This window comes from Mastigoproctus giganteus, chromosome 11, assembly GCF_048544385.1.
Source record: "Mastigoproctus giganteus isolate SK-2022 chromosome 11, ASM4854438v1, whole genome shotgun sequence".
NCBI classification, from domain to species: domain Eukaryota; kingdom Metazoa; phylum Arthropoda; class Arachnida; order Uropygi; family Thelyphonidae; genus Mastigoproctus; species Mastigoproctus giganteus.
In genome coordinates, this window is record NC_143585.1 from 47556204 (window position 1) to 47583638 (window position 27435).

Here is a 27435-nt window from a genome sequence, read left to right on the forward strand (position 1 = left end):
AGTCTAGGAGCCACTCGGAAACGAAAATACACACACACATACAGATGTTCCCCTATGAGACTGTATATTTTAAATTGTGTATAAATCTTGTTTATAAATAATGTATAAATCTTGAAAACGTACATAAAATTGTGTGTGTAAATGAATGAATGAACGTCTCATGTGAATAATTCAGTGACAACCGACATGATGGAGCAACATCTCATATAGTAAGAGCGAGCATTTTTTAAGAGAAAATTGCATTCAGGCTAAGTTCTTCTTGTGGGGATGTGCTATGATCGCGAACCTTCCCTTATCTGATAACACCTGACCTCTTCCTATAAGGATAACTCAAGAGAATCTTCTGAACGCGACTAAACTACAATTATTTCAGAATTTAAAATTGGTATTAATGAAGTGATCGCTGGGATAAATTAAGAAATGATCTGTTGAGTTACGATAGGTGTTTTTCAATTTCTAAGAATATTCAAATTGGTACATTCAATGTTTTCAATATAAAACTCTTAAATGTGTAAAATATATATATTTGGTAGGACAAATAAAGATTTATTTATTTATTTATTTATATAATGGTCTTTGAAATTTACATTTTTTTATACCGATCGCATACCGAAAACACTAAATTGATTTCCTTTTTATATATATTAGATCCAGAGATCTTTAGTTCAATAACATCCACAAGAATAAATGTGGAAGGATTGTTCAATTCAGACCTGACGAGGTGCCCTCTACTGCAGAGGTGTGATTGCAGTCTTACACTCACGCGTGAAATACCATCCACTTGTTCTGTAAGCAAATTTTTTCCCCAACGTATTGTATAAAAAAAAAAATTTACATTCATGATTGATATATCCCTGAATTTTTGTGAAAGTGTACACTAATATTTTGTTGTTTTGCAGGGACGGCATCGAGTAACAATAACAATAAACTTCTTCATACTACCAGTAAACAGGAGAGAGTATTATGTGACTTGTCCAACAGTAAGTAGAATCTTTTTAAAACATGAGTTGATCTCCGCTAGTCAATAAAAAAACCCATTACGATTTTTTCACCCTTAATTATAAATTAGTATAATTTGTTCGTAGGAAGATTCTATTGTTACACATTTCATTACTACTTAAGCAATTTCTCCTCTGACTTACTGGAAATAGGGTCAGCAAATCTATTTTCACTATTCAATCGAGGGTAGCAGATATACAATTAAGAGGTTCGCAACACCAATATAAATACTGGTTTTTAAACTTGAAAATTTAAGTGAAAAAAAAAAAATAATAAAAAAACAGCATGTTGTCTCAGTATTGAACTTAAAATAAACAACACTTTATAGTTTACAAAACTGCGCTATCTTATCAAAGTCTCGGACCCCACATGAATGCTGGAAGTCCGTGCACGAAGCACAGTGATACTAATCACCGTCTTCTTCTCACCGGGTGGAAAAAGTCGAGTTCGAATCCCGTCAATCAGGCGAGCAACGTTTATCAGATCTTTTTTCATCTCTGTTCCTAAGTTAGTCAGCCGCATGAGTGGATAACAAGCGTTTTCTCCCCGGAAACGTGAGTTTTTCATCCAGAAAAATAGGCAGACAGACTAGAAATGCAGGCTGTTTATGAACGTGTTACACACGGACAAATGAATTGGTTCTCACGCGGCCTTCATATGACAGTCTACTCTCAGGATTGTAGGATTGTATGTACTACGAAATGTTCAAAGTTTGTCATTTGGGCATGGTCCTTTGAGAGGCGATTAGAGGTTAACCTTAATCTATATTTCGCTTGAAATATGTTCACATAATGAGACCTCAGATTCACCGCCCTCCCACATTTGGTGGGAAACGCCTAAGTTCAAATCCCATCAATGATGCCCTGATTTTTACAGGTTTTTTTCACAACTTGGTGGAGTCTCAGGAGAGTGTTGTACGGTTTCTAGAAAGGAAACCGTACAAACAGTAAAACAGGAACATGTTTACTGTTTGAAAACAGTAGCATCGGATAATTGCAGCGACCATCACCGACCACAGTCCTCGACACAAATGAACATGTTTCGAATAAACCTGAATGCAGAATTATGGGTAGTCCAAGAATGCAGAATTATGGCTAGTCCTCATTGTTTATGGAGTTCACGAATATTGAATACTTTAACGGTGTCAATATTTAAAACAGAAAAGAAACACAATGCTACCTCGTCCTCCTCAATCAAATTCAATGTTCGTCTTCCTTTTGTCACAGAAACTAAAATCCTTGGAATAATAATAGACCGAAAGCTAAATTTTATGACACATGTTAATAACTTGACAGTTAAAATCAAGAACAAGAATTACAAGAATTTCAAGAGCTAAGTGGGGGCTCTCCAGAAGGGCTTTAAAAATGTATTATAATGCAGTATTTATCCCAATGGCCACCTACGGCGCCAGCGCCTGGTTTCACAGAGCGTTAATTGTTAAAATTAGAAACAAGTTATATTCTTTGCAGAGAACAATTTTATTATCCATAGTTAGAGCATGTCGTACAGTGTCAACCCCTGCCTTACAAGTCTTAGCTGGAATTTTGAATTGTTGAATGAGTGGTAGATCCGCTGGGACACAACCTGTTTGGGATTGGTGACATGATGCTTCTTCCAGGAAGTGACTTTTCTTCACGATAAAAAAAAAAAAAAAAAAAATTACAGTCGTGGCTTGTCTTACTTGACCACAGGACACGGATCATTAAATCAGCGACTCCTTAGGTTCAAGTTGGCTACTACAAATTTGTCTTTGCAGTGAGACAGAGTTGGGATCACGTATTATATTCATGTAGTACGATTATCAGAGAAGATCTCTCAAAAAAATATTGTGTTCTATAGCGTGGCCAAGAATCTTTGCTTATCCAGAATGCTGAGAATTTTCGGGCATTTCAAACTTTTGTCAGAGTAGTTTTTGAGAAAAGACGGCAGCTGTTATCTCCAGTTTCATCTTCAGCAGGGATCGGGATCACTGCCTCATAATTGTTCTCATGGTTTGGAAATGAGACCTCAATTAAGATTTAATTTTATACTGATTTTAACCTCATTTTACTTAATTTTGTATACAAGGTGTCTCAAAAATACACGGCATTACTTCAGGAATGAGTTCCTCATATGTTGACAATAAAAATATTTTATATCAACATAGTTCCGGAAATGCTTGGTTTCCGAGTTTTAACGGTCTGTCTATGACACTTAACTGTTCACATCACCTTATAGTAATTGTTAAAAATATCCATCTTCTTCCTGAATACTGGCCTCACATCGACGTCTTATGGACTCGCGAAGACGATGCCAAATCCCTGGCATGTTGTCTCACAACCTGCCACAATTCGATTGCGGAGAGTTTCTACATCAGCTACCGGAGTCGAATACACCAATGACTTTAAATAGCCCCACAAGAAGAAATCTAATGGGTTTAAATCAGTGAGCCAGAAGACCAGGCAGTTGGCCCATCTCTACCTGTCCACTGACCAGGAAACCTTCGATTCAGGTAATTGCGGGCTAGGTGGCTGAAATGTGCGGGAGCGCCATCGTGCATGAAGGCTGCTTGCTGACGGTATAAATCAGTATAAAATTAAGTCTTAATTGAGGTCCCATTTCAAAACCGTGAGAACAATTATGAGGTAGTGATCTCCTGCTGAAGATGAAACTGTAGATAACAGCTGCCGTCTTTTCTCAAAAACTTCTCTGGCAAAAGTTCGAAATGCCAGAAAATCCTCAGCATTCTGGATAAGCAAAAATTTCTGACCAGGCTGTAGAACACAATATTTTTTGAGAGATCTTCTCTGATACTCGTAATACTCGATGCTCGATCAGTGGCATGTTGTCCAAGAAATCAGGCATGTTATTTTCCCGAAAGTTTCTGTACGCCTACCCTGTGAGTTTGTTTGGAAGAACATGGGGCCCAATTAACTTATCACCAAATCCCATGTTCACAAAGGCGGCGATGGATACCTTCAAATGTTTTCCTGTCTGGACATCTTCGTTCTGGGAACCTTTCGTGGTACAAACGACGAGCCTCGAGAGCATTTCCGTCAGCCAAACTGTACATAAAGTGTATATCCACTTGCTCCTGATTTGAGCACATGGTCGGAATGGAAAACCACCAGATTCTGTCAGTACCTTGTGATGAAGGAAATCATCTGCGGGAGATAAGACATTCCAGTTAATAAGTCGGGAACCAAGCATTTCCGAAACTATGTTGATATAAAATATTTTTATTGTCTACATATGAGGAACTCATTCCTGAAGTTATGCCGTGTATTTTTGAGACACCCTGTGTAATGTATAACTGAACAAAAAAAAAAAAAAGTTTTTCTCCCCCTCTGGAGTGGGCCTCCAGAGGGATCTGTCCCACCTTTTGGCTACATTTGGAGGGAATGGTGTGATTTTTTTTTTTTTTTTTTTTGGCTGATGCTGCATAAGCTCCTACACTTGCTTTCTTGCATCATGTGCCACTACTACTACTACTACTACTACTACTACATCCGGTGGGTCAGTGTCTCGAATTGGGACAGTACGAGCACTACTGGAACTGGTCCACCGTGGTGTGGACGAGTACCAGAATGATTTCTCCAGGTGATTGATGCTTCTGGGTAGCCAAAAGGCCAGAACAGAACAGAACACACAAAATACGCACAAACGTACATTCCCACATCTGGCCCTTCTCAAGTGGTACTGTTTACAGAAATACGAGGCGAAGTTGAACTAACGTTCTAGGAGCCGCCCTTTACATATTCGCATGTCCACAACTTCCTTCAAAAATTAGTGGAAGGTTTTCGATGAAGCTTAATTAAACTAAAGATGGGCCAACAGCTTATTCATTTCTTTGAATAATTTGCGTTTTGCTCGTAAATTAAAATGCCATGACTTTTGGTAAGATAGTGCGTATTAAGAAACGAATTTATCGAATCATTGTTCTATACTTAAGTACTAAGTTAAAGGAAGAAAATTAAAAGACAATTTTTAATAATGTTGGATTGTTGTTTTTGGATTTAAGGCGGATCAGCAACCTAGGCCATAGTGGGCCATATATATTATGTTTGCAAATTGGGTATCGTTTTTCTGGGTTTCTAGACGAAAAACCCGAGTTTAAGGAGGAAAAGTCATTCTACCCACTCCTAAGACCGACTCACTCAGCCACGTTGTGAAAAGCCCCATAAAAGTTCTTTGCACCATTGAAGGGACTCGAACTTAGGTCTTTACCGCCTGGTGTGGGGAGGACGGTGATTGTACCAATTGTCCAACCACGAAGGATGATAACGTTGGAAGTATGGTGAGATTGTCTACATCAGTTAGTTTATTTTTACTTAATTATGTATAATATCAATGTTCTCACGTATGCAGTTACGAAAAAAAAGCAATAACTTCTTGACATAGCAGTTCGTTGAGAGAAGAGGAAACGCTCATAACCCCCGTAGAATTCTTAGAAAAATCTCTAGAAATTTTGTCAACTTGCGGGTGGCTGTGATCACATTAACTCTAGACATCTCTCCTATAACCAGTTCTCCTTTATTCAAAAATAGTGTCTTTGGTGAGAAAACAGTTTGTTATGAAATTCATGTCGAAATCATTACTTTCTTAACAATTTGGAAAATTGAAGTTCAAGGTAATAGTTGGTTGTGCACTGAATAAAGGGTTCCAATACAAAATATCGCCAAAAAAAGTCAAAGACTGTGAATTTTTGGTAATCAGGCATTGAGAAAACTCGACGACCATCGCCGTCTTGTATATTGAGCACAACAAACTGTCCTCCGTTGGCTCAAGAATGTTGGCAGAAAATTTGAATATGCTTACTATCAACAGCTGATCACCTTTTATCAAAGCACACATGAAATTCAATTTGTAGACAAGTACCCGTTTCGGAATCAGGGAAATTCAAACGACCCCTCTACATGGAGAAAATCAAGATTGGAACGCAGAACTGAGGCCATAGGTAATTTGAAGAAAGTTGTATTTTAGCTTTAACAGAAAAATAAAGCGAAACCTTTTTACAATGAACAAATTGAATGTGAGGAAGATTCTTTATTCAGTTCCAAAAACCGTCTCCAAGTCAGTTGAAGCTAAATGAATGTGTTGGGTTGCTTTACGCGGGTTAGCCCAGGTGCAGTTCTATTCTACAAAGACTACCATAATTCAACTGGTTATTTGATATCATGAAGAACGTCCTGTCATCCTTAATCAAAAAAAAAAAAGGTTCATATTGTATGTTTAACCCGAAGACCCTCAAAAACAAAAAAAAAACATCGTTATAAATTGGTTTACAAATCACGAAATTGTGTCTAGTGTGGTTGGCGCATCACCGGAGTTCAATTGAATAGAAAATATTTCGGCAACTATCAATCACCAACTGTCGCAATCACCAGCATGTCGGATTGGAGGATTACAAAAAATTAATTACATTTTATGGGAGAACCTAAATAAATCCTTTTTAAAACATTGGTTATTTTCTGCCAACAAAATTTAAACTACATTTCGAAGGTAAACCAGTGGTATTTATTGATACAATATTTAATGAAGCGTGGACTCACCATTGAAGTTAATTTCGCAATGTGTCTTCAGCAGACTCTGAAGCATTTTCTGACAAAGAGCGGAATTGTCTGTAATTAATATACTGCATTACTTTCATTGTTCCAGGAATCGTTAATTCAACAACCTTCAAAACGGGAATGACATTTTGCGAAATATCGTTTTCCTTACTTCCAACAGACCACAAAATAGTCATCAAATCGCAAAATCATGTAGCATCCAATTACAATAGACTATAATCAAGGAAAATCGCACTATGCATCCTGTGCTACGATATTTCCTTTGCGTGCAGCTGTTCTTCCGTACATCCAATGCTATTCAGCTCCCTACACCATATGCACCAGTATTCAGTAGCGGGTTTGGTGATTTTAACTGTGCTAAGATATTAAAAATAATAATAAATAAATAACAGTAAATCCTAGACAAATGCTTCCCAGAGAATGAAGGATTCATGCTTGCCATCCAAGACAAGGTAATCAACACCAGAAACTATAGAAAACACACTGCCAAGGAGCCCAGAGTGTTAAATGACTCATGTCGACGATGCCACCTGGCCTCAGAAATGATAGAACCCAGCGGGATGCAAGAGGATCAATCACACTGAGTACACTCGTAGAAGTGTACACCAGAAGCTAGCAAGAAAATACCACTTGATCAAGGAATGTTCATTTATGGTATCGCTGGTTGGTTATAAATACAAAATAAACAAAAATCATTAATAAAAGTAAATATAAATCAGTAATAAATACAAATAGGAATTTACTTGTTGTGTTTTTAAATTTATATATTTTTTCTGTGTTTTGTGGCATTTCCATGATTCAATAGTGCTTTGTTTAACAGTAACCGCTGCTAATATTACTTCTTCAGGCTTATTTGGGGTTTCAAAAGTCTCTGTCCTTGAATCTTTACCTTTTTTTTTTTGTTCAGTAACTTTCCGTCTTTGTCGTGTACTATCAGAAGTTTACAACCGTCTATCATGGAAAAGGCCCAAGTTTGAATGCTGTCAATGGCTCAGACAGCTTTAATGGTTTTTTTGTTTAATAATGTCGTCCAGTTAACCAGAAGGGGTAGAGGGTAGCATTTTTTTTTTCCACCAGGAAGGTCGGATTTTCTTCTAGAATGCTTCTTTTTTTTCGTTATGTCAAACGATCTGGTAGTCGTGTATAGACAGTTTACATGTATGGCATGCAAGTCTCCGGAGGACTCCTTCATATGGAGAATGCATTACATTGTTCTTGCGGACAGGTTTGTCCGTATAGATGTTGCACCTAAACAGCAACGTACTACATTTATATTTTACATTGACTAAAGTAAGTAGCTTTCGGAGCAGAAGCTTACTTATATTTACTTAAATATTTTAACTCAAACATATCATAATGTTTTGAACAAGTTTTCTTTTATATACAGCATGCACGTTTAGATTTCCCACAAATTTATGTTGCCATTTTATACAAAAGAGAAATTCATATAATGGCAACTAGTTTCTGATTTTCACTGGAGCAATAACCTTGGTTATTGTATAAAATCTCTTGGAGACTACATGCTCGTCGTTTTCAGAGGAGACTGAAGTTTTAGTAGTGATAAAATAATAACAGACCATCATTACTGCCTCCACTGTTTTCTCAATAGCTGGAGCACCATAAGCCACATTAATTAGAGACACACACAGTTGTTGATTAAATTTAATGCATAATCTCTTAATCGCCAGTTAATTATAATAATACACCTTATTTTAAAGCATATTCATTTATCTTCGTCATTTAAATATTTAAATGAACGATAAATAATGTTTTTCGTGAAATATGACCACTTTCTTTATATAGTTTAATTAAATATATCTATTACAGCTTAAAATTTATTTTCATGAATATCAAAATATATCTGACTGGGAAAATTTCCAGTTTATGTAGTTTTCACCAATTTGATAAACACCTAACAATCTCAGTGCTTTATCTCCAACTAGTTAATTCTAAAACAGCCGAATCATAGGCATATACCACCTGTATCAAATCATCTGTTTGTTGAAGAAGAACGTCGTTTAGGATGCAATTAGTCAAGCGGCCGATCCCTGTGGCCATTATAGTTAACCTCAGTAATTTCCTCGCAAGTGACCTTTAATATCGTAGAGCTTTTGAAGAAATAATTAAACGGAACTTAACAAACGCTTTCAGAAAGGTTTTGAAATAAAATACTGCGCCACCATATGCCAAACGCTTCCTGAAAATAAATCGCAAAAAAAACAAAGCGAAAAACGCTTTTGTAATCAAGAATTACTTATTTCATTCAATACCTTCACAAGTACATCTTCATTACTATAGCCTTTTTTAAACTGATCTTTCAAATATCTTCCTTGTGACAGGAAACATGAAGGTGTGCGAAGAGACCTACAAGAGAGAGAGAAATCATAAATAGATTTATCGAGATCCTTAGAAACATTTTTAACAATGCCTGCTTTAAAAATTCAGGGAATGCATCCTCTTTTAAATAAATGTCATACAAACTTACCATCTTTTTCTACGTGAAACAGTATACTGTCACTGTGTGAGTGGTAAGTTTTTGGCTGTTTACTCCAGTAAGTTCCTGTCTTATTGCCCACATTGCTGACAGAGATTTTGCTTTAGTGTTGGCGAAGTGGTCTTGGAAGGTCAGGCCTTCATCCCTCCCAGGTGAGTCCTAGATCAGTGTGATGAGAGACCTTTTGGACCATAATACCATTGATGTAGATATCATTGTTCATCTTCTTCTTCTGGTCGGTGAAAGACATTTGTGCTGACTTGGTCGGATTTACGGATAGGCCAGTATTCTCAGGATAATGGTCAAGTTCTTCTATTAGGGCGTGGCATGGGAGGTTGGTTTACCTATTATGGAAAATTTTAAAAGTTCTAAAATTAGACTTGTAAAAATTCTACGACGAAAGACAGGAGAGAAAAAAAATGTATATGACCTATTCGTCACGAAACTTGAATTCACAAGCAGATAGGAAAAGTGTATTCAGCACGTCAAGAAACTTATTGAGAAAAAAGATAACAAACTTATGACAAAACTTCTGAGCGGGAATAAGGATTAAACCAGTTTGATTAACCGTACATTTTTATGTTACGAAACAACATCTTACTGACTCTTGCGGTTTTCATAAAAATGTTTGTAATTATCGCCTTCTTAGGCAGTGACTATACAAGTGTGTATTAAGTGAGGTGATGAAAAGATCTATAAAACCAGTTACAACGATATATATAAAAATGTATAATTTTAAAGAAAATCACGAAGAATTGAAATAACGCTACTGAGCTTATAAGTAGGAGTTCTTTTGAAGATGTCATATTGAATAAAATCTAATGAAAGGTGAACAGTTGGAGTGTATAAGGTGTTTAAGGTCTAACGGCACCAGAGATTTCCCCCATCTCCGCGTAGTTTACATTGTCGTGTGGCACAGTACACTGTAAAGGCCAGAAATTTAAAAGTGTGTAGATATTGTGGTGCGTAGTGTCGTGTACCGTTGTTCTTCTGGCCATTTAGCCGCTGGGACCCTGGTGGGTCCCAACGTTGCCCACACTAAGCCCCGTGGAGGCAGACCAGGTACATAAGTAATTTCTTTTACTCTGGCAGGCCCTGCCATCTAATTTCCTGAGATTTCAGTGGCTAAGGCCTAAAAAAAAAAAAAAAAAAAATGGGAGATAACGCTTCAATTGGAAAAGCCTGGTGATTGCGGTTTAATTTTGTCAAATTTAAATTTGGACATGTGGGACGTGCGCTAGTGTACAGGCAGAGTAGAGGAGAGAAACTTAAGGCTGGGGGCAAAAGTCAGAAGTATGGAGACGAAAGAAAAGACGACTCCAATGATTTCCAGTGGGGCTTGCCCATGCCCCACCAGGAGGAAGTGGGTGGTGGCAGGGAAGGAAGGAGGCAACAGATCGTCCCCTCCCCTCCCCCACCAGGATAGGGAAAGAAAGTGGGTGAGGCTAGGTGCCCTACCCAGATCGCCAACTGGCAAGGTGGCAGCTTAGCTTCATTCAAAGTCTTGGTTTTCACAATGTGTCTAGTCAGGGCTGCTCAGGCTGAGGTTCACTGCAGGTTCGTAGTGATGAGGTTGTTCTGGTCATGCTATGTGGTTGCCAAATTTCTTGGTTGCGGTAGGGTTCTGCGCCTTGTGAACAAGTCTTGAGCAAACTTTGTGAATGGTTTGCAGTTCTCTTCGTCATCAAGTAGGCAATGTTTCTGGTTCCTGGGATTGTACTGGAGCTGAGTGATGAGAAGGGCTCGGAGATCTTCGTACAGATGGCAGTCGAACATCAAGTGGTCCCAGGTTTCTTGGGAGCCACATGCACATAGGGGGTTGTTTTCGATGCCTAGCATGGCGAGTTTGCTGCGGATGGCGCCATGTCCGTTATAAATTTTCGAGTTATTTCTCCTTTGGTGGAGGTTGTCCACCTTTCCCTGCTGTAGGTAGGTCAGAAGTCTTCTTTTCTTGCTGGATCTGTTGATTAGTGGATCTATTATATGGTCGATATAGGTAGCGGGTTTGTTCCTACTGAGTTGGTAGAGAATTCCAACACGTGTGACCTCAAGGTCGAGGGGTAGCACCCCTGCCAGTACCTGCAGTGCGTGTGTGCTAACCGTGTTACACGCCCTGGTCATGTTAAGAAGAATTGGCCTGTGAATGGACTCCAATTTTCTCTTATTGACTATGGTGGAAGCCTTGTGAAACCACGACCCAGAGGCATAAGTGATTGCGGGAATGAATACGGCTTTATAAAAGAGAGCCGGCGTGCGTTCTTTCAACCACCAGTCTCAGCAGGTCATGCTGGCCGCCATTGTCGTCCTGATCTTTCGTTGTATATAGTTCAGGTGTGGGAGGAAGTATAGGTTTTTATCTATTATTATTCTTAAGTGCTTTTGTTCAGTGACAAGTGTGACTGTAATGCCATGGATCTTGATCTATGGTGGACTTGTTGGCGCTAGGGAGCCTTTTAGTAAGGTGGATTGAGATTTTGTGGGTGATATTGTGAGGTGGTGGAATCGTACCTAGTCCTTAAGAGTGGTGAGGGCGCGATTTGCATAGGTTTCAAGTTGAACCCTTGAGTCAGCAGCCAATATTAGTGAGAGATCAACTGCATATGCCTGAGTGCAGACCTACCCAAGGTCCATACCCAGGAACTCATCCAGGACAAAGGTGCAGAGCAGAGCAGTGGGCAAAGAACCGAGCCCTGGTGACAACCTCGGTAGGTTTTCCTCTTCGCTTGGCAATAAGGTGCCTGGACTAATACACTTCGGTTTGTTAGGGAGTTGCGCTTGTCGCAGTCGGCAGAGGACGCTCGGCCACCAAAGGTTGTCGAACGCCCTAGCAAAGTCGACTGAGATAACTAGGAGGTATTTTTTGTCACAGTTGTTGGCTGCATGAGATTTTCCAATGCATCGACAGTTGATCTTCCTTGCTTGAAGCCATTTTGGTTCGGAGCAGGCATCTGTGCAGCACTGTAGTGGTTGTCTATTTTTTGATGGAGTAAATGTTCAAACACCCTACTCAGCAGAGTAGGGCGATGGGCCTATACGAGTCAGGAAGTTCTTGAGCTTTAGAAGGATTCTTCCGAATTAGGCGAATAAGTGCCGTCCGCCAGTCTGATGGGAACCACACCCATCATAGGCAGTGGTTATAGAGGTATAGAAGGAGGTGTGTGGGGTGTATTCTGCTACGTTTTTCGCGATTTCCGGTTCTATCAGTTCAAGTCCGGGGGTTTTTCTGTTTCTTATCTTGTTGACTCTGAGATGGAGGTCAGTTTATTTATTCAGGAGTATTTTGTTCGTCTAGTTGTTTGAATAAGGTGTTGAGGTTGTTACTGAGTCACTCCAGATGGTGATCATTAGACCTTGTGGGGTTCTCATTGACTGTGTTACCTCACCTCTGGGGAGCTGGTTTGTAGTCACTTTATAAACAACTCTCCAGGAGTCAGTGTTTCCTATTTTTCAGAGGTGCTTCCAAGACTGCTTTTTGTGTTGACTGATCATTGCTGTGTAATCATTCCTGGTCTCACGGTATTGTTTCCGCAGGTATTCAACTTCTGCAGGTGGCCAGGTCTTCCTTGCCCTCTGGAAGCAACGTCGTTCCCGATTTACCTCTTGCCTCAGTGTGTGAAGTTCTCTGGACCACGAGGGGACAGCTTCTGGAAGGGGATTACTTTTTCTGATGGCTTCATTAGCTGCACTCACGATTGCATCCGTTACTGCCCGTTGGTGCCAGTCAGGGTCTTGGTCTTGGGGGGTTCTTATCCAGTAAATGTTGCTCTTTTTGGGTTAGCATCTCCTTAAATAGGTTCCAATTTGCCTTGTCTGTAGCGTAGCGTTGGAGTCTCTGTCCTGTGACCAAGATACGGGTAATTGTTCTGTTCATGTTGAAAGTAATGACACGATGTTCGGAAGTGGTCCACTCCTCCCGCACAGTCCAATCGGTGATGTAGCCTGAAAAGGGTCTGGTTGATAAAGTTACATCTACGGTGGCTTCCCAGAGGGTGCTAGAAAAGGTTGGCAGATTATTAGGACGATTATGAACGACCAAGTTTCTGTTTATTATGAAGTCTTCTAGATGCTGGCCATTTCTTTCCCACCTGCGTTCCGAAGTTTCGCTGCGCCATGGCGGAGAGCGACAATTTATGTCCGCACAGATTAGAATTTTTGCTGCTTCTAGCTCACACAAGTGCAAAAAGGATCCGGCTCCAAACCTCTGTCGAAAAGTTTGGCCCGCAGAGATCCATGGCCTGTTAATAAGTACGTTGTAAACATGCTTGGTGCAAACCACGAAACAGAAGGTTGAGTAGAAGCAAACTCAACATTTTCAATATACTTCTTTGTGACTTCGCCGTGCACAGACGCATTCCATCTACTTTGCCAAGTACTAATCATTTCACTCCATAATCTTTTCCGTTCTGTCTTTAAGTTACTAACTGGGTCGGTTGTAATTCCCATAATGGATACCTGCAGTCCTTTCTTATGTTTATAAATCATGCCACGGTATAAGATAAACAAATCTAAAGGCAGTTCTCCTCCAAGAATTTGGAGGGCATTGTTTGATACTGTACGAGGGGCATTGTTTAGTGCCAGAAGCATTGTCCTTTGAATTGATAGTAGCTTACACACACACGCACACACGTGTTCATATATAATATAGTATATATATAGGTATAATGATAATGCTAATGTATATAAAATTGTATATATATCTTCTCTGTAAGTTCTTGTATATAAAATGTAAAGAATTGTGTGTACAAATAAATGGAAAAAAATGCTTCTAGCTCAGTGAGAAGGTATTGAAGGTACTCTTAAGCTGGCAGGATATTCTCTCCTCGCCGACAGTATAGGGAAACTGCGTAGAAATCCCTTAGCGTTGTAACTATGTGGGCGTACACGGCCCAGGCCGAGCAGAGATGGGAAATCTTTGAGACCGTGAGGTTGCGGTTTCGCACGACTATGGCTGTCCATGGCATCTCTCCTTCCACCTGGACCACCTTGCAGGATAGAGGATAGCCTTTTATTCCATTGGGGTAGAGGCATAGTGTTTTGTGGAAGGTGCCACCGGTGGTTTCCCACATCTGCGCCATGGTACCTTGTGAAGAATTACAGAATCTCTGTAAAAGCCAGAAAAATTGTGGTGTCTGGTTTGTGACAGAGTAGTGCTGTGTTCTGTTGTTCTGTCTCTGGCTACTTAGCCGCAAGGCCCCCTAAGGGTACCCCACGTTGCCCGCCACCACCACTGGGAGGTGAGCCAGGCTGCCCATTATACTCTGGCTGGCCTCCGCCAGTGTTGCCTGAGCTTCCTGACGGAGACCAAATGAAAAAAGAGAGAGAGAGAGAGAGGGGGGGGGGGGCATAGAAGAAGAGAGGATTAGAGGGAGAATGAATTTGGGTGGGTTGACAGGGGAGAATAAATCCACCATAGTTTAGGCCTGTCCCCTGTGTAATTTCCAATGGCTTAGTGACTGTATATCCCGCACTAAGTGTAAGTGTGTTTAGGGTCAAGTGGCACCAGGGGTTTCCCCCATCTCTGCATAGTTTACATTGTGGTGTGTTACAGTACGCTGCAAATGCCAGAGATTTAAAAGTGTGTGGGTCTCGGATCGTTTAGTGTCATGTACCGTTGTTCTTCTGGTCGTTTAGCCGCTAAACCCCAATTGGGGCCCAACGTTGCCCCACTTACGCCCCGTGGAGGCAGACTAGGAACCCAGTAGCTTATATGCACTCTGGCAGGTCCTGCCAGCTAATTTCCTGAGATTGCGGAGGCAAGGACATTAAAAAAAAAAAAAAAAAAAAAAAAAAAACGGGGACACTTAAGTTTAAAAAAGCCAGGAGAGGTTAATATGGTACAGTTTTCAGTTTAGAAATCGTTAATTTTGATTAGTTATGTGGGGTTTACGCTGGCGTATTAGTCAGAGTAGGGGGAAGAGATTGAAGACTGGGGGGAAAGACAGAAGTATGGGGTCGATAGGGAAGGCAACCCCAGATGGTCAGTAAGGCATGCCCATGCCTCACCAGGCGAAATATATGGGGTGGTAGGGGAGGGAGGAAACAAGAAGACCATCTCCTCCCCCCCTGCCAGGGATAGGAAAAAAGGTACCAGGCAAGGGAGCTGGTAGAGATCGCCATTTAGCTACATGGCAGTGAGGCTGCATCATTCGTAGTGTAGTCATAATTCCGGTAGTAGAGTCACTCGTGGGACAGTTTCACGTCCAAGTTGAATGTCTTTGTTTTTGGTTCTCTATCTTCATTCAGTATATTTGTCAGTTTCACTTAGGTCTCATATTTGTTGGTACATAGGCAGGGTTTCTTGGTAAACAGCTAGTAGCTTCCACATAATTATCCCGCACTGTGGTCAGTACCAGCAATCCCGCACCTAGATCGGTGCCAGCAGTATATCCTACCCATTTCCGGTTTGCAATGACTTTAAATCCCGCAGTCCGAGGAGTGCCAGCATTCTGCACCTTGGATGGTGCCTGCAATAAATCCTACCCTATTCGGGTTATCATGGTCATTATTATTATTATTATTATTATTATTATTATTATTATTTTAGGGTTGCCCGTAATTAAATACATTAACCCGTATTTGTGTCTGTAAATTGCGTATGTTCTATTGTTGATTTGCCTGTTTTGCTGGACGAAAAAACCCCAGTTGCTGGGGAGAAAAACCTTGCTATCTACGCCTGAGACCAACTAACTCAGCCACGGAGTGAAAAAAGCCCATTAAAGTTCCTCGGGTCATCGACGGGATTCGAACCCAGGTTAGCATGGTCATGTCTGTGTTGGTCTGGAGGGGGATGGAGAGTCATCCCACGCCGGTCTGGTTTAGTTCTTGGGCTTTGAGTTCTGCAATCTTAGTTCGCCTAAGTGCAAATGTTTCCTGGGCGTAGGTGGTTAATCCCTTATAGGTATCTTCCTCGACTAGCAGAGTGAATTCTTGATTGCGAGGGTTACTCTGTATTGTGGTGAGGAATTTAAGCCTAATGTTGTCGTAGCTGGGGCACTCATACATGAGGTGCCCCCCAGGACTCCTCTTCGCCGCAGTGGCAACGTAGATCATTCTCGATTCCCATGGCGGTCAGTTTTTGTTGGAAGGATCAATGGCCGGTGATGATAAAGGTTACATGGAGGCCAGGCGAAAACCAGGGTGGAGGTTCTGGGTGAGTTGAACTTATAGATGGAAGGAATCGTTCTGTGATGGACCCTTTTGTTGTAGTGTCCCAATCATGTGGTTGGTTGGTGGAATAGACTTCCATCCCTTGTCGTGGACGTTGATAGCCTAAATAAGTTTAAGGCTCAGCTGGACAGGTATTTCGAACGAACATGAGGGGTGAAGTGGAAGTGGTTATTTTTTTATTTATTTTTTATTTATTTTTTTTTTTGGCTGATGCTGCATAAGCTTGCTTTCTTGCATCAAATGCCTCTACTAATGCTAATGTTGCCATATCTCTTGTAGATAATGGGTTATCCGTTGTCTTTCCTGTCTGGTGCCGTTTCTGGTGTCAAGCAGTCGGGTTGGAACTCCCTTCCTGAAATGATAAAGCCCTGTTTTAACCACTTTTAAGTATAGTGGCTGACATTCAGTTAATACCTACAGAGCAAGAGTGCTGACGGTGCGGCACGCCCTGCAAATTGAAAGGAGAGTGAACCTCTGGATTGAATCCAGCTTACGTTTATTTCTTGCTAGGACGGCTTTTCGGTACAAGATGGAGGCACCATAACACACAATTGGCAGTATACCGCTTGGTATATGAGAGTAAGAGCCTTGTGCTTCAGCCCCCAGTCTGCCCTGCTGACCTGCCTTATCATAGCACTGTACCTTTGAATTTTGTTGGCTAGATACTTTAGGTGGTGGTGGAAGGTATGCCCCGAGTCTAAGAAGATACCTAGGAGATTGACTTCAATGTGCAGCGGTATGGGTGTAAAGTTTAATTTTATTGTAGGTGGTCTTGTGATTTGTAGCCTGCCTTTAAGGAGTATGGATTTTGTTTTCTTTCCCGAAATGGTAAGGTTGTGCAGGGCTACCCAGTTCTAAAGTTTTACCAGTGCTCCATTTGCCATTTTCTCCAGGTTCGTCCTGGTGTTAGCACATACCAAAAGGACAAGATCATCCGCGAAGGCCAAGGGCTCAACACCTCCCAGGTCCATGCCCAGGAACTCATCCAGGACAATAGACCAGAGGAAAGGGCCAAGCACAGAGCCCTGTGGAGAGCCTCGATCGATGTGCCTAGCCACTGTCTGGAATCGTTTGGTAACATGGACTTTTTTACCAGTTAAATATGACGTTAAACTGTTGTATAGGTTGTTGGAAACATTTTTTTTTATCCAGCCTCCGAAGAACACTGGGCCAGCATAATCGATCAAAGGCCCCAGCGAAGTCTACCATGATTGCAAGGGAGTACTTAAAGGCTGTGTGAGTTGCTTGAGTGATTAATCTGTTAATGGCATCTTCTGTGCTGCTATCTGCTTTGAATCCAAATTGCTTGTCACTTGGAAGTTTTTGTTCTTCATATCTGGCGGTTAAGCGAAATAGGAACAGGCGTTCTTGTAACTTGGCCATTACAGAGAGGAAGGCAATCGGGCGGTAGGAGCTTGGAATTTGTGGTAGCTTGTCTTGATTTTTCAATATAAATTTCAGTGTTGTCGTTTTCCAGGATGTTGGAAAGGTGCCTTCTGTCAGGCACCTATTTAGAAAGCTTAGGAGAATAACAGAATAGTATGCTGCAAATTTTTTAAGCACATCCACTTCCAGCAGATCCGCACTAGGTGTTTTTCCTACTTTCATTTTGTTTATTGCCAAGTCCATCTTAATGTTAGTGAAGGGGGATTCCACAGAGGCAGGATGATAGCTGTGATTTTCCTGTACTATGTATTCTTGTTGTTTAGTCATTGCTGCAGCTTCAATGGGATAAATGGTGTCTAGAGTATTGTTAATGCTATCCTTCCAGGTGTAAGTAGAGGAGCCATCCATATTTAGTGTCGTATCGCGTACCTCTCCTCGCGGCAGCTTGTTTGTTACGATCTTGAAAACGATGCCCCAGGGATCCTTATTCCCAGAAGTGGATACCAGGGTTTGCCACGTTTCCTATTTACTTTTACGTATTAGCTTTGTGTATTCATATCTGACAATGCGGTAAGCCTCCCCGGCCGCATCTACCTCATGGGGAGGTAGCCTTGATCGAGCCTGCTGGAACATTTTTCTTGCATGGTGGACTCTTCTTCTAAGATCCTGTAGTTGGAGATTCCACCAGGGAACTGCATACCGGTAGGGTCTTCGGCGTGGGATGGAGAGATCACATGCAGGTCTTATGGCAGTGGTAATAATCCGTACGCAATCGTCTGAAGGGAGTGCTTCAGTGAGTGGAATGTCTTCAGGGAGTCTTCTTGTTAGCTCAGTCCGAAAGCGTTGCCAGTCTGCCTTTTCTGAATTGTACCGAATCACAACTCGTGGGATGGGAGGGATCCGTTCCACTGAACGAACCAGAGAAAATGATATCGCTCTGTGGTCCGACGTGGTCCAGGCTTCTTGTCCAGTCCATTTGGCTAGTTTGTTGGAAATGTCTGGGGTGGCTGCTGTAACATCTCTGGTGCTCTCCCAAAGGGGGCCGCTGTAAGTTGAAAGTTGATCTGGTCGGTTTATTACTTGGAGGCCAGTGGCTAGGAAGAATTCTTCTAGTTTTGAACCATTTCTTTGTGCAGATCTGTCAGGAGTGCGCCTGTGCCAGAGCAGAGATCTGCGGTTTGCATCCATGGCTATTAATAGTCGTCCCCACGCGAGAGTCTCAGAGCCGTCTGAATGGTTGAGATCGCTGGGGTGATGTCTTCACGAGGGTGAGTATATATTGTTAACAGGAACAAAGACCCTAACTGAGTTATGATTTGTGCACAGGCACTGTTTGCAGTGCAGGGTGGTGTAATCTTTGTTGTGCTGATTTCTGGGTTTCTGATAATTATTGCTGCCCATGGGGTTTCGGTTTTAAAGTAGACCATTTTATAGGAACATACGGTTCCTGTAATAAGGCCACATCAATTTGGTTTTCTTCTATTTTCACTTTTAGTTGGTCAGCTAGCAACCTCGCTCTTTGTGCGTTTAGTTGAACTATTTCATGGTGGCAGTTTGTAGAGGCGCCTCTATCCATAGTTGATTCTCATTTGGTATTGGCTTTTGGCTTTCAGGTGTACCACACAGTTCCCATCCCTGATTGAGTGTTGATGAGGAGCTTTCACTGCTTTGCAGTTTGCACAGACTGGGAGCTGGTCTTTTGCTGGGCAGTCTCTGTACTTGTGCCCTTTTTGGGCACAGTGGCCACATGTCGAATCACGGTGGTTGCAATGTGTGTGATGTGTAGCCAAAGCGAAGGCACTTGCAACATTTCGTAATTGAAATATGCTCCTTAAACCTATAGCTTCCCCAGCCTATGAAAATGCGACTCTGTGTTTGTAAGATTTGCCATGCTCGCGTGGAGAGCTAGATTACCCAATCGACATTTGGATGTGTTTTAGATTCAGTACTGTATTTTGGGCTAACGTCTTCTTTCATAGTGTCCTCAGGTAGATGCAGACTTAGGTTTTTGTGGTAAATTTCCTCTTTGAGTCCTTCTGGGGTTACACCTTGCTGTATGTCAAATAAGACAATTGAGGGTCCTTTTTTCTTGGGAGCCTCTGCCTTTAAACTGTACTTGGTCATATTTTCATTACTTAAGATTGTTTGTGCCTCTTCTCTGGAGTTGGTTTCAATTACCACGCCTGGGTATCTAGTCTTCCGCATACTTTTGATCTGGATCGTCTTCATTTTGTCTTTTAGATTTTTTGTTAAGGTCTTCTTTACAGCTCACTTGTGTTAAGCTGCGCGTCTTCTGTCTGCTTAATCAGGATTATATGTGATTCTGTCTTTCTTGTTAGAGTTTTGGTTTGGGGTCCATCTGGTTTATGGGATGCGACTTTAGCACCATTCCGCAACGCCTCCGTGAAGGTAGGGGGCGTTGTTGCATTTGTTTTCCCCCTTTCTGAGGGCGAACCTCCCATTTCGCTTGCAGTTTTTCGTATTCGACGTAGAGGTTTAAAATCACCGTCTCCATCATACTGAATATGGTAATGAGGTCAGTGCGGATAGCAGCAGTAATTTTGTTTGATTTTCCCACATACTCCTCAAGCGTCCCTCTGATAGCCATAATTTGGTCAACTGGGGTTCCAGTTAGAGGGAGTAGAGTGGGGTTCGGCTTTGCAGCTGGTTCTGGCACTTCGTTTGTTTCTTTATTTGCATATTTGTTCACCTCTTTGCTGGTCTCTTCAGTCACGTCCGGGTGCGAGCGAGTCAATTGTTGTGAATCCTTGGGTTCACAACTACTTCTCTTTCACTTTTCTGGGCAGTAGATTTCGCCGAATTGTAGCTCCTCGACAGATAAGTCCTCAGGAGTGGGAGAGATTTGGTCAGTTGTTGTGCTGTCTCTCTCTGCGTTGTTTTTTTCCAGCACTTGAAATACTGCTTTTGCACTGGCTGCAGTAGTATTTAGCTCGAGCCGTGGAACTTATCTTTGGAATCGTAGATCTTCCAGAACAGCACTCCTCCAGGGTTCTTTTGCAGGGGCCATTACAGATCAAAAAGACTTTAATATTTTTTCCGCAGCAATCACAAGTTTGTTGGCTTGCGCGATCAGGCATAATGATTTTTAAAAGGAGGGAGAAATTGGCAAAGCACAAATGTTTAAAGTAGCACTACAGTTGGGGTAGAAGGCTTCTGCAATTTTTATTATTTTTATTTATTTTTTTTATTTATTAGAAAAATTACTGCCAATTCTATTTAGTTTCTCAAGTTCCTTATTTTTAAAGTGTTCAACTGCTAGGCAATAAGAGCACTTCCTACTATATGAGGAGTGTTTGTGTTCAGTTATATTTAGCATTAGCACGATTTTCCCTTCTTTAAGTGCCCCAGCGGGTAGCCGATTTCCACTGCAGTGAGATAACGTGTACAGACCGCCTGCCGGTTGACCTGATTTAGGTGATCTCTAAAATGCTGGTCAACGTGACCTTGTGCTGGAAAGCATTCCGCTGGCTATAATGCTTGGCTGAACAAAATAAGATAGGTATTCAGTTTTTAAATTGAGAATAAAGTTGTTTAGCTGATCATTTAGTGAGTATAACTTGCCTCAGGAAAAAAGCACACCAGAAACTGATTCGCTGGATATCAGAAACTCGACAAGATGTTGAGCATAATCTTTTAAACTATTCATTGAACAGGAGCCTGAAAACATGCAACCACACATTGAAAAACCTTGGCATAGCTCCTCCTTATTCCATTGGCAAAGTACAAAGTACAAAGTATGTTGAGGGTCAAACGGCACCAGGAATTTCTCCCATCTCCGCGAGTGTTCGCTGTATCGAGGGACAGTACTCTGTCAAGACCAGAGATTTAAAAGTGGGTGGATCATGTGTTGTGTAGTATGTTGTCCCCATTGTTCTTCTGGCCTATTGGCCGTCGAGCCACTGATGGGACCCGACGTTGTCCGTACTATGCCAACGAGGAGGCTGGCCAGGTGTACCTTGAAATTTATTATACTCTGTCCCGCCGCTTAATTTCCTGGGATTTCAGCGGCAGAGTCCTATAAAAAAAAAATAAAAAAAAAGATAATCGCGGTGGCATAATTGCAAAATCGCTATTACGAGATAGTCTGTGGGGTTTGTTCCCCGAAATTACCATGGGGTTGTACGCTAAAATGACAAGTTCTAGAGGCCTAATGGGGCGGGCAATAATTTTGGTGCTAATTTAAATTTGGATGCGTGGGTCTTTCACGGTGTATTCCATTGGCATATAGTGTGCATAGTGTTAGGGTCGGGCGCCACCTGTGGTTTCCCACATCTGCGCCATATGTACACTGTGAAGAAATACAGAACACTGTAAATGCCAGAAAAAGTGTAGTGTGTTGAATGTGTAGTTTTGTGTTGGGTTCTGTTGTGTGTTCTGGCATTTGGCCGCAGGGCTCCTGGTGGAACCCCACATTGCCCGCACACACCACTAGGAGGTAGCCAGGCTGCCCATTATTCTCTGGCAGGTCTCCGTCAGGGTCGCCTGAGCTTTCTGAACAGAGACCAATTAAAATAATAATAATAATAAAAAAAATAATAAATAAATAAAATTAAAAAAATTAAATTAAATAAAAAAATAAAATAAAATAATAAATAAATAAAAAAAAAAATAAATAAATAAAATTAAAAAAATTAAATAAAATAAAAAAATAAAATAAAATAATAAAAAAAATAAATAAAAAAAAATAAATAAATAAAATAATAAAAAAATAATAATATAATAAAATAAAATAAAATAAAATAAATAAAATAAGTAAATAAATAATAAAAATAAATAAAAAATAAGGTAGAGTGCGGCAATACAGGGTGTATGGAAGAAGATGGGGGATGAAAGCAAGAGTAAGGGGATGTAGGTAAAGGCATCCCGTAAATTGACGGTGGAGCATATGCCCCACCAGGAGAAAAGGGGGAGGGGATAACTCCAGAATGGTAGAAAAACCACTCAGCGAGAGTGCTGAGTGTGACTTATATTTTGTGGTGGAGTGGTCAAGACCACTGGAGCCTACCAAACCTTATGGAAAGTTAGCAGGTAATCCTACTTTGGATGTTCCAGGGTTAGCAAGTCGATGCTAGTAAAACAGTCAAGTACAGATTTTTTATTTCAAGTTTGAGTAAGTCCTTTACAGGTTTCTATCCCTGACTTGAGTTGGTTGTAGAGTCCTGCGCCTAGAAAAGAGGTTCTGTGCGTAATCAGTTAATGATTTATAATATTGTTCTTCAGAAATTAGCAGGTGCTCCTGTCCTTGAGGTATGTGTTGTAGCCTGGTGTACAGTGTTCCTCGAAGATCGTTATACATTGGGCAGTTATAAAGAAGATGGTCCCAATCTTCAATTTCTCCACATGTACAGTAGGGGTTATTGATGATTCCCAAGGTAGTCAACTTATGATTTATAGAACCGTGTCCAGTTATAATATATGTACAGTAGAGGCCAGGAGAGAACCAAGGCGGCGACTTTGGATAAACTAGTTTGACATCCGGGATGAATTTCTTATTTATCAGGCCCTTGTCCGTCTCCTCCCATCTTGTCTGCCAGATTTGTAGTAGCATGGCAGCTAGTTTTTTCTTTTCTTGCTTGAGTAAGTGCGGGTGTCGATGGTATGTCCAAAGATGGTAGCTGGGATTCCCCGCGACAGGCAGTAGTGCAATCCTCGACGGATAACCTCCAAGTCAAGGGGGAGGACACCTGCAAGAACCTGTAGGGCCGGAGAACTTACTGTGCAACATGCCCTGGTAATGGCAAGCAGTATACTTCGCTGAATTGTTTCCAGTTTGCATTTATTGCGAACAATTATTGCTCTATGGTACCAAATCCCGGATCCGTATGTAATAACAAGGTGGAATATAGCGTTATACAGGAGTTTGAGTGTTCTCCGGTTCATTGGCAATGGCATAGGGTTCCTGGATCAGGAAAATATCTCTATTTTCTTCTTCAATCTTCTGTCTGATTTGGCCAGCTACTGCTTTAGTTCGCTGTGAGTTAATTTGAAAAAAATTCAGCCTGGTATTATTATAGTGTCTAGGCATTGTCCCCATATTCAGTTCTTTGTTGCTGTGTGCAATTTGCCTAAACATATACAGGGCATTTGTTGTCACGGATTGAGTGGGTGTGTTGTAATTTTATGCTTCGGCAGTTTGCACAGATTGAGTCACTGGTTTTATTAGGACGTGTATCATAGCTATGATCCTTTGTCGCATAGTGGCCAGAGGTCTTCTCCGCCTGTGTACATATGTGCGTTGTGTGGCCGAAGCTGCAACACTTGAAACACATGGTGACAGCCACTTGTTCCCTAAAACGGTGTGAGCCCCAATTTATAGAAGCGCTTGTATGATGAGTGAGTGTCTGCCAGCCTTGCGGCGCAAGCTTCACAACGCAGTTTGCGACATTCCCAGTCCTGAATTTTGTCTAGTATTTTGGTGAGAAACAGTTAGGGTACTCTCCTTAGATACTTTTAATTCACATGAAGGCTTTTAAACTGTTTTATTATTGGTTGGATAATCGCAGCAATTAAGTACGACTGCAGAGTCATACTGTATAATATAATCTCAATTAAGTCAAGTGTGTTTCTTTCCTAGACAACAACAGAGCAGCCAATAACCACAGTGACAACAACTCAGAGTCCTACAACTATTACCATCACTACTCCTGTTGGAGAATCTACCACTGAGTCGCAGAACACTGAAACTACTCCCGGTGAAGAAGAATCTACCACTGAGTCGCAGAACACTGAAACTACTCCCGGTGAAGAAGAATCTACCACTGAGTCGCAGAACACTGAAACTACTCCCGGTGAGGAAGAATCTACCACTGAGTCGCAGAACACTGAAACTACTCCCGGTGAGGAAGAATCCACCACTGAGTCGCCGAACGCTGAAACTACTCCCGGTGAGGAAGGATCCACCACCGAGTCGCCGAACGCTGGAACCACTCCCGGTGAGGAAGAATCCACCACCGAGTCGCCGAACGCTGGAACCACTCCCGGTGAGGAAGAATCCACCACCGAGTCGCCGAACGCTGGAACCACTCCCGGTGAGGAAGAATCCACCACCGAGTCGCCGAACGCTGGAACCACTCCCGGTGAGGAAGAATCCACCACCGAGTCGCCGAACGCTGGAACCACTCCCGGTGAGGAAGAATCCACCACCGAGTCGCCGAACGCTGGAACCACTCCCGGTGAGGAAGAATCCACCACCGAGTCGCCGAACGCTGGAACCACTCCCGGTGAGGAAGAATCCACCGCCGAGTCGTAGAACGCTGAAACTACTCTCGTTGGAGAACCCATCATTGAAACGGTGCTATGAACTGCTCTCCACTGAAACTACCAAGCACAGAACCACTATCTACTGAAACTACTCCTGGTGCAAAACCAAGCAGAGAACCACCATTCCCTGAAACTACTGTTCCTGAACTCCCAACCATTGAAACTATTCCTGGTGCAAAACGAACCACGTAACCACCAATCACTCAAACTATTCCCAGTTTTGAAACAAGCACGGAAACAAAGGTAGTACCATCCACTAATACGGAATCATCCTTGAAATCTAGGTAAAACTGAATGAATGAATGGTAATACAGAGTGAAATCCTGAATCAACCTCTGGCAACGAATATACAATTGAAACTGGTACTAATACTGTACTTTTCATTATTACTGAACCCACAGCTAATGAAACGCCTGTCAAAACAAAATTCACATCTAGTTTTCCTCTTATTACAATATATAACCTTCATCTACTGAACCTTATAATCCCACTGACGTCACTACCACCGAAGCATAAAATACCACTGAAGCAACTATCACCGAAGCTCAGAAGCTTTCATTGCTGACGAAATTACTGCTTATCTTCCTGCTACTATTTTACCTACCAGTATCACTGAATAATCGAATTCATGTGAACTGGTGAACTCTTAGCCAGGCACCTAACATATTACAACTGATCTTATTATTTCTGAAGCCAGTAGCGTTGAACAACTTTCGATGATTGCTGATACTAAAATATCATAATATTAATTTCATATATTTACGTTCAACTTTTATAAATAAGATGCACTACAACCAAATTAAAAATTATGAGCGACTTCTTGATAGTTTCCCTTGAATACGTTCTTGTTTGATATTTAGTTATTGTATAAATAAATAATATAAACTTTTTTTCTGTAGAAGTCGTATTGGTTAATATTGTAATACAGTTTTTAAAACAATTATTATGGCATTAATTAATAAAGTTCCAGTACATTAAAACGAGCTTTTGTTCTTTTTGTTACATCAAGCACGTGCACACACACACAAACACACACGCACACACTCGTTATTATCTAATGAAGAAATGCATTTACGTTGAAACTTTTAAATGTATAGTTCAAAATGTATATATGAAATGAAGAATTCAGTCTCTTTATTTTTAGAACCAGTATAAATAGAGACAACTGGCATTAAATAAATTACATTACGAACTAAATTATATTACAGAAATTACTAAATCTTTCCATGAGATTTAGAACATTAAACTTAAATGACCAAATGACAACTGATACATATACAATTTATATATACTATTGTTCTCACAGTTCATGAGAGAGAGAGCAGTGCCAGACTCATTTCCCCATTATGTTCATTAGTTAATTGATAGGGTTCTCCAAGTGTGATGAAGGGTATGCTGTTTTTGGATGTAAAGAAAGAAGACTTTTCTTTGTGCACACTGTCTGGACCAAAGAAGACTTTTCTTTGTGCACACTGTCTGGACCAAAGAAGAGTATTCCTTTCTGAGGGAAACTGGGCAGTTTTATTTCTGTCTAGACGGTTGCGATTGGTTGCAACGCCCTGTCAAAGGAATGGTGGCGCCACGTTTCCAAGGGTAGTCAATCTCAGTTTTAGTTAAGCAGTTTGGTGATTTGCAGATGCAGCTGACTGTTCACTGTCTGTGGGGTGTGTGGGGTCAAGTATCCGACGTCTATATCGTCGGTTGACAGCAAATTTCTGTAGGTCGGCATCGATGTCTTGGATACCTTCGAGTATTTGGTATTCCATTCCATTCAAAATGCCATGAGCCAACCACTCCTGGTGCAAGCGCACATCAGTGGCTTGGTTCTTAATATAAAGGCATCTGAGTTCATTTTTGAATTTTGTTAATGAATAAAACAACACAATTTAAAAGAAACAATCCAAATCAAAATTAGCCACTTAGCCTGTTTTTAGGAATGATATGCCTCGAATTTCTCTAACATATCTTAATGAGTACGGTTTCCGTCTCTGCCTCTAGGAGGCGGACCTCTACTATCAAAAATTCTTTGTCATCTTCGGAACACTGCATCAACAAATTCATTAAAATAGGTAAACTTTTATTTTATTAGCAAACAGGACACATAGGCGATCTCTCTCCATCACCTCCCTTATAGAACCGTCTAAACAATTTCTCAAATCTAAATACTGAGAACATTGTAATATAATGTGTTCAGAAGTCTCTATGCCACCACATGAACAGAGGTCAGAATTCCTGAGCCCCAGTTTAAACATCTTATATGCCAAGCCGTGACCTCTCAAAAGGAACATAGCCTTAACTCCAAACTGCAACCATGGTTTAATCTTGAGATTTACAATCTCAACAGATGGGAAAAACAAATAAAACAGATACGTCTGTCTACCCTTATCAGACCTTTGCCACTGCTCTTGCCATAAGTTTATCATCCCCAGAATCATTCTCTTCTTTTCTGATTTTAAATCATTTCGAGAATATACATAGTTGTTTATTGGGCAAGAGGTAATCCCAAGAATTGTTTTCTGAATATTATGCTTAGCAGGCAACCTACCGGCAACCATCTGC

At 41.1% G+C, this 27435-nt stretch overlaps 1 protein-coding gene across 1 annotated transcript in view; it reads left to right on the plus strand.

The window, feature by feature from the left end:
- LOC150077976 (uncharacterized) overlaps positions 1-25856 on the plus strand; it is a 45572-nt gene extending 19716 nt beyond the window's left edge. The window contains exons 3-5 of the mRNA XM_090385098.1: positions 649-788; positions 900-980; positions 24191-25856. Coding sequence (XP_090241224.1) covers positions 649-788; positions 900-980; positions 24191-24865 — 896 coding nt within the window. The 3' untranslated portion in view covers positions 24866-25856. The remainder of the gene's footprint in view (positions 1-648; positions 789-899; positions 981-24190) is intronic.
- Positions 25857-27435: the final 1579 nt, after the last annotated feature.